This window comes from Urocitellus parryii, chromosome 9 (genome assembly GCF_045843805.1).
Source record: "Urocitellus parryii isolate mUroPar1 chromosome 9, mUroPar1.hap1, whole genome shotgun sequence".
Classification (NCBI taxonomy): Eukaryota; Metazoa; Chordata; class Mammalia; order Rodentia; family Sciuridae; genus Urocitellus; species Urocitellus parryii.
In genome coordinates this window covers 6880136-6891532 of record NC_135539.1, presented here as the reverse complement: position 1 = coordinate 6891532, position 11397 = coordinate 6880136, and the positions used below count along the sequence as shown (strand labels likewise).

Here is an 11397-nt window from a genome sequence, read left to right as displayed (position 1 = left end):
CCCAGTGTAGAAAAGGGAGGACATGGGGTGAATGTCCCTGGAGGAAGCTGTGGGGCTGGACTGTGCAGGGCCTGGGCACTCCCCAAGGCAACAGCTAACACTGCTTAGAGAAGCCTCCGGTGGAGCGGGGAAGGTGCCTGGGGAAGGAGGCTGTAGTTCCCCAGTGTGGTCCTGCCTCCTCAGCCCCCCACCCCACCCTGGGCAGGGTTCCTGCAGAGGCACTGGCTGGCTTGTAACCCAACTTTCTACGTGTGTTGGTCGCTGTCCATGTTCCCAGCATGGGGCAGCTCTTGGCAGATACTCAGGTGGGGAAACTGGGGCACGTGGTGACAGCAAAGCAGCCTCCTGTGAGGAGGTCTGGGACAGCATCACAGGACAGAACAGTCCTGGGACCCAGTGGCATCCTAGCCTGGTATGCCTCCCATGGTTCCACCTGCCAGGGACCAAACCCTCCAAATCTTCCCCCCAACTCAGCCCCAGACCCCCAAAGGTCCCAACCTGAGGGGCACTATTTTTATTGGAAGTGAATATAAATAAAAGTGACAGGTGTTTGAGGGAGGGGAGGATGGAAGCCTATTTACAAATGTACACCCTGGGTGGGGCTTCACCTGGTCCCAGCCTGGGAGGGCTCAGAGGAAGGCAGGCAGCATCAGGAAGGCCAGCAGCACCATGTGGGCAGCCAGGCAGGGTGCTGAGTTCTGACCAAGGCGTTGCTGGCCTTGGGTGTCTCGCTGCTGGCCACCCTCCCTCCCTGACTGGAACTGCAGCTCAGGGATGATCCCCTGGATCCAGTTGTGGTGGGAAGTGACCCGGATGTAGACACCTGGGCGGTTCCGGCGTGCACAGCCCTCGCCCCAGCTGATCACCCCAGCCTGCACCCATGACTGGTCCACAAGGCACACCAGGGGGCCCCCTGAATCACCCTACAAGGGAAACATAAGCCCCATTAGAGCCCAGGGCCAGCCTCGGGGGGTAAACTTGCACTTATTGTTAGTCCCTTCCCGGGAGCCTCCTGCCTCGCCCCCATCTGCTGGTCCCACCTCTGTGGACAAGGGTGTTCCAGTCAACGGCATGTTCACCCCTGGTGGGGGGAGTTAGAAATGCAGCTTCCTGGGCCCGCCCAGATCCTAGGACCACTCCCAGGCTAGGGATGATGGGCACACAGCCCACCTTAGCCGGGGTACAGGTCAGGGCTGAGTCACCAGCTCGCCACACTGCCCCTACCTTACAGGCATCCTTCTTGCCCTCTGCGAAGCCTGCACAGAGCATGTCATCCTGGATGGTTCTGGGCTGGAAGCCAGACTCAGCATCTTTGCTGTAGAGCAGGTTGCACTTGGGCGTGTCAATAATGGGCACTGCAAGCTTCTGAAGGATCCTCGGATTGGGCAGGCGGTCTGGGGAGGGTCATGGCAGTCTGTGGTCAGTGGGCAGTCCAGCCAGAACCTCGTGGTCCTGGGTTCTTGAGAACCACAGCTGCCTGTCCCTCCCCAAGTTTCCTTTGTGTTTAGACTTTCTTTTCTGCTACAGGGCTTTGTAAAACTGCATTCCTCTTCCTTTCTTCCCCACACCAGACTGGGCTTCCTGTCCCTGTCTCTGTGGCTGCTCCATTCCTAGCCCCACCCCATTTGTTTCAGCACAGGATATATATATATATATATATATATATATATATATATATATATATATATACACACACACACACACACACACACACACACACACACACACACACACATATACATACCAATATCAACAGAAAATGGTTGTTGGTTCTGGACCTTCTCCAACACATCCCCCTTTATCCCCTGGCTCTGCCCCTTACCTTGCTCGCTGGGACTGCCCCAGCCAGTGACCCAGCAGTTCATGTCCTTCTCAAAGACAACTGAGGGATCAGGCACACACACAGGGAGGATGTAGTTGGTGAAGGCCACGGGTGCCTCTAGCTCCACCAGGGCCACATCAGCACTGGAGGCCATGCCCTGGTACAGGGGGTTGCTCTCCACCCGCCTCACGTGGGCGTACACGGCATGTGGCCCTGGCTGCAGCAGCTGGCGTGCCCCCAGCAGGACTCGGTACAGAGATGTTTCTGAGGTGCTGGTGGAAAAGAGCATAGAGCTGGTGTGAGCCTCCCTGCCAGGCAGCAGGGAACTGGGGGAGGGCATCTGGCTCACCACACTGCCTGACATCTCTACACATTGTCTCCCAAAGTGTCATCACTAGAGAGCTGCCCAGCAAATGAGGGGGCACAGAAGCTGAAGTTCTGTCCCTGGTACCAGGTGACTTAACAAATTCTCTAACTCAGTTTCCTCATTTGTAAGGTGGGGACTGAAAGGCCTGTTGTTTGAAGGAGATGACAATCCCCAGGTAACGCAGGGCCCAGCCCTGCCTGTGTGCCTTGGGCAGGCTGTGTGGTCTCTGAGGCTGAGTTTCTGAGTGTAGGATATGGACTTTCAGAAGAACCATAGGGCTTTGGTGAGGTGGGGGTGAGGCACTTGGGAAGCCCCAGGGGCTGGGACCGGGTGGGGTGGGGATCTGGCCCCCTACCCAGGTACTACATAGGTGGCCATAGAAGGATGAAGAAGATAGGGTATGCTCTTCAGAACTCTGGCTTGTCTGATACCAGAGAGAGGTGGATTGAGGTGGGTCAGGACCCCAGGTGCGTAGGGCCTTGGTGGAAAGCCAGCTGATGGGAGCAAGGGCTGGGGTCAGGGATCGCAGCTGGGAGTTAGGTCTGGCTTGACCTAAAGGAAACTCCTAGCTGGGAGGGGATTGCTGGACAGGCAGCAAGGCAGCAGCCCACAGGCCTGCAGTGGCCCAGCGCTGTCCCTGGTGCTGAACTGGCTTACTCTGGTCATTTGGGGGGACAGGGCAGGTGGGGGCTCACTCACTTGGAGAAGCAGTGTGCTGCGGTGAGGACCCACCGTTCTGTGATGAGGCTGCCTCCACAGAAGTGGCTCCCATTGCGCTGGATACTGACCTGCCAAGGCCACTCGCCATCCATGGCATCCTGCCCGCCCACCATCCGGTTCAGCATCCTGGGGTGCCCACAGGCTGGGGGAACAGGGGATGCTCCCTGGGGGCTGGTTCCATGGCTCTGATTCCAGCCCCAGTACCACACACCAACTTCTGCTCTGCTCAATTCCTGGTCTTCCTGGCCCCTGACCTGCTCGGGGACCTTGGGAAGTCAGAAGCCCAGAGCATTGATTGGAGTTTGATATAGGGAGATTCCCCCAGCCCTGCCCACCATTATTCTCAGGCCCTCACTACAACCTGCCCTGGGACTTTGTAAAACCTGGTTTCCAAGTCTTGTCCAGGTCTGCTTCATGCTCTGTGTTCTTGAATGGTCATGAGGGTTGAGCTATCCAAGGCCTGATGCAGCTCATGGAAGTATGGAAGCCAGGCATTGATTATCCTTCACAGGTAGGTGGCCCTGAGGGACAGGCTTGGTGCAGTGAGACAAGCCTCAGGTCTATGCTGGCCCTTTTCCTGACCCTGTGCAGTGCTTCGTGCCTGCTGTTCCTACCATGTCTTGACTTGCTGGGTGTGTGGTGGACCTTCTTCCTTCACTCCTTTCTGGGCTCCAGTTCTGATAAGCCACTGCCAGATGCCCTGCGCATTCCTCTGGGTCTTTCTTATTTATTTATGTATTTAGTAGTGAGGATTGAACCCAGGGGCTCTCTACTGCAGAGTTACATCTCTAGCCATTTTACTTTTTCATTCTTTATTTTCAGTTGCCAAGGCTTGCATTGGACCTAGGATCCTCCTGCCTTAGCCTCCCGAGTTGCTGGAATTACAGGCATGTGCCTCCCTACCCAGCTTCCTTCTGCGGCTCCTTGCGTGTGATGTGGGGGATGGTGGTGGTGGTGGTGGTGGTGGTGTGTGTGTGTGTGTGTGTGTGTGTGTGTGTGTGTGAATGGTGGGTGGGTGTTCTGGCCCATCCTGCAGCTCTCAGTCACGCCTGCTTACCTCTTAGAGCCTTGGCCCCCTGAGTTCCTGAAAGTGAACAAAAGGGATTGTCAGCCAACTTTTCCTATGCCCAGGTCTGTCCTCCCTTCACTCACCTGCACTCCCTCCCCTCAGGATAGCCATAGAGATCCAGAAGGAGAGAGCAGGAATCTTCAGCCGCTCCAGGTCTGGCCTGTGGGCAGAGCTTATCTGCAAGGGCAGCAAACTACTGGCCACATGGCAGGCCAACCAGGAGAGGCCAGTGTGGTGACCCTGTGACTCGACTTCCCCTGCTTGGAGCAGGATGACTCCTTTCTTGTCCCTTCAGGATTCTCTCCCTCCATGGCCCATCTCTGTCCAGGTCTGGAAGCTTTGAGGTTAGGGAATAGAAAACTCCAGCCCTGGTGCGTGGGGTCTGCCTTTCCCTTGGAGCCGCAAGGAGCTGGGGAGTGAGGATGCCCCGAGCCACCTCTGCATGTGGGCAGCCTGGGGCTTTGTAAAGCCTGGTTTCCAAGTCTTGTCCAGGTCTGCTTCATGCTCTGTGTTCTTGAATAGAATACCAGCCCTGCAGCCACAGGGGGCAGCCTCCTGAGACTCCAGATTCCCAGGGGCTGAGCCTGCTCCCAGGCCAAGAACCCTTGCTTCAAGGGACTGACAGAAAAGTGGAAGACAGCAAGCACCACTCTGGGTGAGGTGGCGACGCCTGAAATTCCATTTCCCAAGGCCTCTCACCCCCACACCCATTGCTGTGTTTAACCCAGTCCTGGTCCAGGCCCCCTGGAGAGAGACCTTTTAGCTCCACCCTCCCAGTTGTCTGTCCCTGGGGCAGGCATGTCAGAGCTGGATCCAAGAGAGCCATCTCTCCCTGTGGGGCTCCACATGTTCACTAAACCCCAGCCACTTTAAGAACCCAGAGGTGGGGGCTGCTCTTGTCAACCTTACCCAACCCAGGGACTTGCTGAGCCATGCATGGCCTGGGGTGCCCAAGGACCCTAAGGATTTCAGAGGTCCTCATTTTTCCTGCCAGGCTCCCGTTCCACACAGTCCTCAGTGCACAGCAGGGCAAGTTTCCCTGGGCAGGGTTGGATGGTGAAGGGAGGGGCAGCTGTGGACCAGGTGACAGGAAGCTAAGGCTCAGGGTAGGACTATTCACTTCTCAAAGTGGGGGTGCCAAGCAGAAGTGGGGGACAAGTGTGGTGTCAACCCAGATAGGCAGTTGGAAACAGGAAGGGTGCCCTGGACTGTCCTCTGAGTAACTTGTGTTCACAGTTAAAGTGTGAATGCTCCAGGGAGGGTTGTCTTCCATCTTAGTGTAATATCTTATGATTAGATTTCCAGCACCTAACCCTCTGCCCTTCCTGAGGCCTGAGGATTCATTTTTCAAATGCTGCTCCAGCCAACCACCCTCTGTCCACATTGGCATGAACATACTGGATGACCCTTTCTCTCCCTCCAGGAACTTGGAAGAGCCTCTTCTCTCCCAGTTCTCTGCCTGAGTTCCCACAACAGGCCCTCCTCACCATCAGACCCACCCTCCCTGCTGCAGCTCTGCTGCTCCCAGTGGGCCCCAGTCCAGATGGAGGCGCCAGCACTGCCTCCTCTGGGAGCCCTCCTCCCTTGCACTGTCAGTCTCAGAAGCCTTGCTGGTTCCCAAGCTCTCTGTCCCACCTGGAAACTCATCTTACACACAGACCTAGGAGCTCAAGACAAAGCCATGCCTAGGGGCCTGAGCTCAGGGAATGTGTGGAGGGACAGAATGGTGGTGGGAGTTGCTGACCCAGAGAGCTGAGCTCTTCAGGGCAGGCATCCTGTTGGGCCAGCAGCATGGCCACGGATCAGCCCCCAGGCCCAGGGCTTCTGAAGCTCCTGTAGCTGGTGGAACCAGATGAGGCCTAAGCTACTAGGAGGGACCCCCTTGACCCAGCCTCCAAACTGCAGGCTGCTGTTTCCACTTTGGCAGTGACCTTGATTGCCCAACAGGCTGGAGCAACCACAGCGTCACACCTCTGAGGAAATGAACTCTCAAAGAATGGTGTTATCCTGCTGTTACCTAAGGCCAGGAGTGGGAGGCCAGCCAGTGAGGCTGGGGGAGGTTAGCACAGCCCTGTAGAGGTGTCCACCTGGTGCCCTCCTACCCCTGGGGACAGGAATCCTAAAGCCCTGGCTAGGCTATGGTCTGAGTGACCTGGCCTGCCCTGGGAGGTGATCTGAGGACAGGGAAGTATGGTGGCTGCTGGGCTGGCCCAGCTGGCCCAAGAATGTGGGAGAGTTTCCCTGGTAGAGAGCGGCCCGCCCTGCAGGGAGAGGCCTGGCAGATGGGGGCCCTGGCTGGAGCCAGCCTGCTGACCACAGCCTAGGATTGGCAATGCACTGCCTGATCCTCTGTGGGCATGAGGGTGGGACCCTCTGCAACCTGTCCTCATCCCCCAGCTCTCTGCTCAGCCCCCAATCAGCCTCCGTGGGCTCCAGGCTCAGGTGGCAACTCCAGCTTAGTCCTTTTCCCCAACCTAGTTGACAATGGCCCAGGGATTTGGAGCCCACCTGACCTAACTTCAACTCCTGCACAAATGAAGTCTTTCTCTGGGGAAGTGGGGAGAGTCCACTGTGAGAGGAAGCAGGGGAGCCCATGCCCAGTGCCTGGCACACTGTGAGTGCCTGAGGAAGGTAGAGAGGTGCCCTTGCCAGACTGCAGCTTTGGGGTCCTCTCAGATCTGCACCCACAGCCCCCATCTTGCCTTCCCCACTTCATACCCACCCAGGTGGAACATCTGGAATCTTCCTACCTGCCCTGGGGGCCCAACCATTGGGTGGGGAAGAGGAGGCCCATCCTGTAGCTTTAGGCAGGCCTTGGGAGCAGGGGGCTCAGTTGGAGCTCCAGGCAGGGCAGAGGGCTCCTGGGGTTGGGGGGTGGGAGGGGCAGACAGATCTGACCTGACCCAGGACTCACCAAGCCACAGCAGCAACAGCAGCAGTGCAGGGGGTAGGGGCTGCCTCATGTTCTCAGCCTGGTCCAGCTGAGTGGGGGGTCAGAGGTGGCAGGAGCTCCTGGCACTAGCGAGGTGCAGGGCTCCATGAAGTGGGGTTTTATGCTGTAGGTGAGTGTTGTTCCTGCTATGCCACCCAACCTGTCAGCCCAGCCCATCCAGCTCTGCTCCATCAAGAAGGAGGCGCCCCAGAACCCTGGCTCCTCACTGACCTGGTCCTGAACCCCTTGAACCCCGCAGGCCAGACCCCTCACCCCACACACCCTCGGGTGCTGGTGCCAAGATGTGCCTGTTTTTTTATGTGACCTGGGGACTTGTGCCCTGGAGTCCCCCCACCATGAGCTGATCGGCCACTCCCCAGCAGGCCCAGACCCCCCCACAACTGATCACAGTCCTCATCTGTGTTGGGGCAGCTCCCCCATAAGACCCTCGGTTCATTCATTCGTTCATTCAATATTCATGAGCACCTTCTGCGTGCCCAGCTTCCAAGAGGGCGGCCTTAACGCTCTCACGGAGGCGGGATCTGAGGACGGGCACTGAAGAGTCAGGCGCCGGGCGCTTGTGCAGCAAAGAAGCGCGGGGGGAAGTGGGACCACGGGCCGCAGAGCCCCACCGGCGCGCAGCCCCGATGGAGCCCGGGCGGGCGGGGCGGAAGCCATTCCGGGAAGGCGGCGGGTGGCGGGCCGGGTGGCTGTCCCGCGCCTGCCTTGGGCGCGCCCGCCAGGTCCAGGACGCTCGGCCGCGGCGGAAGACGTCCGAGGGGAAGTTATTTGGGACACTGGACTGACGTCAGAGCAGGAGTCGGGGCCGGGGCGGACATGCCCTCCGCGTCCGCGGGTCGGCGTCCAGGTGCGGGGAGGGCCCGGGACGCCGCCCTGCCTCGGTGGCCCGCGCGGGCGGTGGGCGTGTCGCGGTGCCGTCGGCCCGGTCCGCCCCCTGGTGGCCGCCAGGCACGGAGCTGTCCCGCCGCCGGGGCCGCCCATTGTTTCCCTGTCCCCCGCGACCCCTGGGTCGTCCCGAGGCGCGGAACGCCTTTCCTCCGACCCTCCTCTGTCCCTGGAGTCCGGTGTGTGAGACGCGGGGCTGCCTCCGGTAGCTGGAGGGAGGAAGAGGGAAGACTCCAGAGTCGTTCGTTTATTCACTCATTCAACACTTTGGGTGCCCAGCGCTTCTAGGTATGGGGAACAGAGGTGAACAAAAGACACGCCCTGCAGCGGGGAGGAGATGGCAGGCGTCATTTACTGGAGAAAAGGGTCTAATTATCAACTGGAAAGTGTTTCAAAACCTCTGGGTGACCACACTTCTCCAGGCACTCAAGAAACAGTAGGGCTGGAGATGTGTCCCAAGCGGTAACGCTCACCTGGCGTACGCGGGGCGCTGGGTTCGATCCTCAGCACCACATAAAATAAACAATAAAGATGTTGTGGGGCTGGGGATGTGGCTCAAGCGGTAGCGCGCTCGCCTGGCATGCGTGCGGCCCGGGTTCGATCCTCAGCACCACATACCAACAAAAAGATGTTGTGTCCGCCGAGAACTAAAAAATAAATATTAAAAAATTCTCTCCCTCTCTCACTCTCTCTTTAAAAAAAATAAAAAATAAAGATGTTGTGTCCACCGAAAACTAAAAAATAATTTAAAAAAAGAAAAAAAAAAGAAACAGTTTGGGACCCTTTGAGGCTAACTGCTTTCTCTTGGATGCCTTTCTTCATCCCCTCCTCTTTTAAATGAGATCTGGCGATTCAGGATGGTTTGGCCATAGACTTCAGCCAGTTCCCCAAAGCCAGTTCCTCTGAAGTCTTGCAAAAGAAGTCTGTATGCAATTAGAAAGCAAGGACACCGGGAAAGGCTGGACTCCGGAGGAATAAAATAGGGGTCTGCAATCAGACAACCAGCACCCTGGTTCCCCCTGCAGCACACACACCAGCTGGCTCACTCGTGGGCCTGTGAAACCCAAAACTGATATCAGGCAGCAGGGCAGGGCTGCAGTGAGCGAGAAGCTAGGTGTCTTCTGCACACCATCCACCGAACAAATGAAGAAGAATCCAGAATGATTTCAAATTTCTCCTAAAAATTGGAACTGGGGGAGCTGGGGTTGTGGCTCAGTGTGGAGTACTTGCCTAGCATGTGTGAGGCACTGGGTTCAATTCTCAGCACCACATATAAGTAAATAAAGGCCCATCAACAAGTTTTATTTATACATACATATACATACACACACATATATAATACATATTAATATATATTATATAAAAGAAACTGTTCAGTGAAACATTGAATACAAGGGCTGGGGATATAGCTCAAGGTTTAGAGTGCTTGCCATGCATAAGCCCCCAGTACAGGAAGAAGAAGAAGAAAAGAGAAGGAGAAGAGGAAGAGGAGGAGGAGGAGGAGGAGGAGGAGGGAAACACTGGATGCAAAAGGTGAAATGGGTGAAGGACCCAGAGGAGTCACCAGGAGGAAACCAATTTGGCTAATGGACTTGCTGAGAAATGTCCAGCCTCAGTAATTAAATAAATGCAAATCAAAGCCACAGAAGGAGCTGCCAGTTGTCCGTAAGGGGTTAGCACAGAGTTGGAGGTTGGAGGAATGACATTAGTTATGGCCAGGGGGAAGTGGGTCAGCAGGTGGGCATGGAACTGGCCTTTTGTCAATCAGTGCCTCTGTGTTAAAGGAGTTATTTTCTTTGATGTGTGACTTCTTCATCCCTGGAAGTCCATCCAGTCTTAAGTACAGAAAAGGCATTTTGACCAAAGATATTCATGCCTAGTTTATTTATATTTGGAAAAACAAACAAAAACAAAAACTTGTAGGGCAACAGCAAATACATCCTCTGAACAGAATTTATAAAAATGACATTTTCAGGGTAAATATGGACAATGCTTGTGATTTGTAGGAAATTAGAAAAAGGGGGGTATAAAGATTTGTAGGAAGGGTAATAACAATGAAAAAATTTTAAAACTTAATAACAGCAACATTTTAAAGAAAAGGCTTGCCCAAGGTACTGCCATGACCAGTTGTCCTGAACTCATGGGAATTTCTTTTGATCAGGTCTGGTGGAACTCAACAGATGCCCACAGTTGGGGGTTCCTGGACTCCCCGCAGGGGTTCCAGTTGAAGGTGAACTGCAGGATTGAGTGGTGCTGAAGTCAGCCTCTCCCTGGAGCCTGCCTGCTGCGTTCTGAGAGGGCTCCCAGAGCCAGGATGCACTGCAGCTGGAGTTTCCTCTCCAAGGAATTCCAGCTAAAAGATTAGAGCTTCTTGCTCTCCCACTCCCTGCAGACAATCCCAGGGCAGGACGTTAATGGGAGCCTGACTTCTGGCCCCATGGTTGACCCATAATGGCCTCAGGAAGGGTGTGGTAGAAGAAAGGAGGGAAGAGCTAGGTCAGTCAGATGCAGTGTCACTTTGCTCCCAGGCAAGAGTGCAAGAAAAAAAGACATTTTCATGCATCATGAAAGCTCTCAAAAGCTTTCCCCACACACCCTACTCCTGGGAAGCCGCTAAAGAAAAGATGTTCTCCCAGAGGAGTAAATCAAGGAAGCAGAAGATGTAGGCTGTAGGAAACAGAGAGTGGTCAGAGAAGAGCAGTGAAGGAACCCTTACCATAGTATGAGGATAGTGCTCCAGTTTAGGCCGGCTGCTCATCAGCCTTGAGACTCCAGAGATGGGGTTGCTGCTACTGCCATCAGCATCCCCCCCACACACACACACAGCATCATCTTTAACCTGATGAGGCCACTGCAGGATGTGCTCCATCAGAACGAGATCAGCAGAGAAAGACGTGAGATCCAAGACACAGGGCATCCAAATCAGGAGAAAGGCAAGTGCACCCAAGGAAGACAGTAGTCTCTAGAGAGCCGCAGTCCAGAGGGAAGGCAAAGGGGACACAGCACAGGAAGATGCAAAAGCAACCAAGTTCCTCAGCCACCTGAAGTTCTGTGTTCACAACATTAATGTCACTGGCCCACTTGCTCCCACTATTGGCCTGGAATAACTTTTTCCACCCTTTCTTTTCTTTCTTTACTGTTTTCCAGATGAGGTGGTCTTCCCAGCCCCCATCAGGTCTTCTCCACTGCTGGAGTCCCTGGCCAGGCCTCGTGTAGGCTGGAGGCCAAGGGAGTCAGCTCCGCCTGCAGGTCACATGAGGCATCCAGTCAGGGGCTTAGTCACAGATGTGGTCCCAGTTGGTTCTGGTTCTCCCTGCTCTGGCTTGACATTTTCTCCATCAGCCCTCGTAGCAGCAAGTCCCTGGGCACAGTGCCCTCTCCGCCTCCCTTGCTCTCAATATGCTGCACATAAAAGTGAACCCTACGCTTAATGCCTGACTCCACATCACTCCTGGGGGTTCTGCTTCCCCACCAAAACTAACGGGAATACATGAACGTATTTTGCATCGATGCCATTTCAATAGTGGAAATCAAAAGACCATTGATTCAATAAACATCACTGAAAAAATTAGCAAATAAAA

General features: G+C 55.3%; 1 protein-coding gene across 1 annotated transcript; it reads right to left on the bottom strand.

The window, feature by feature from the left end:
- Positions 1-629: 629 nt before the first annotated feature.
- Positions 630-6941, bottom strand: Prss27 (serine protease 27). The gene is made up of 6 exons (XM_026385304.2): positions 6893-6941; positions 3967-3993; positions 2889-3051; positions 1823-2094; positions 1225-1394; positions 630-923 (listed from the first exon to the last, which is right to left on the bottom strand). The coding sequence occupies exons 1-6, from the start codon at positions 6939-6941 to the stop codon at positions 630-632; spliced, it is 975 nt and encodes a 324-aa protein (XP_026241089.1).
- Between the last annotated feature and the right edge of the window lie 4456 nt (positions 6942-11397).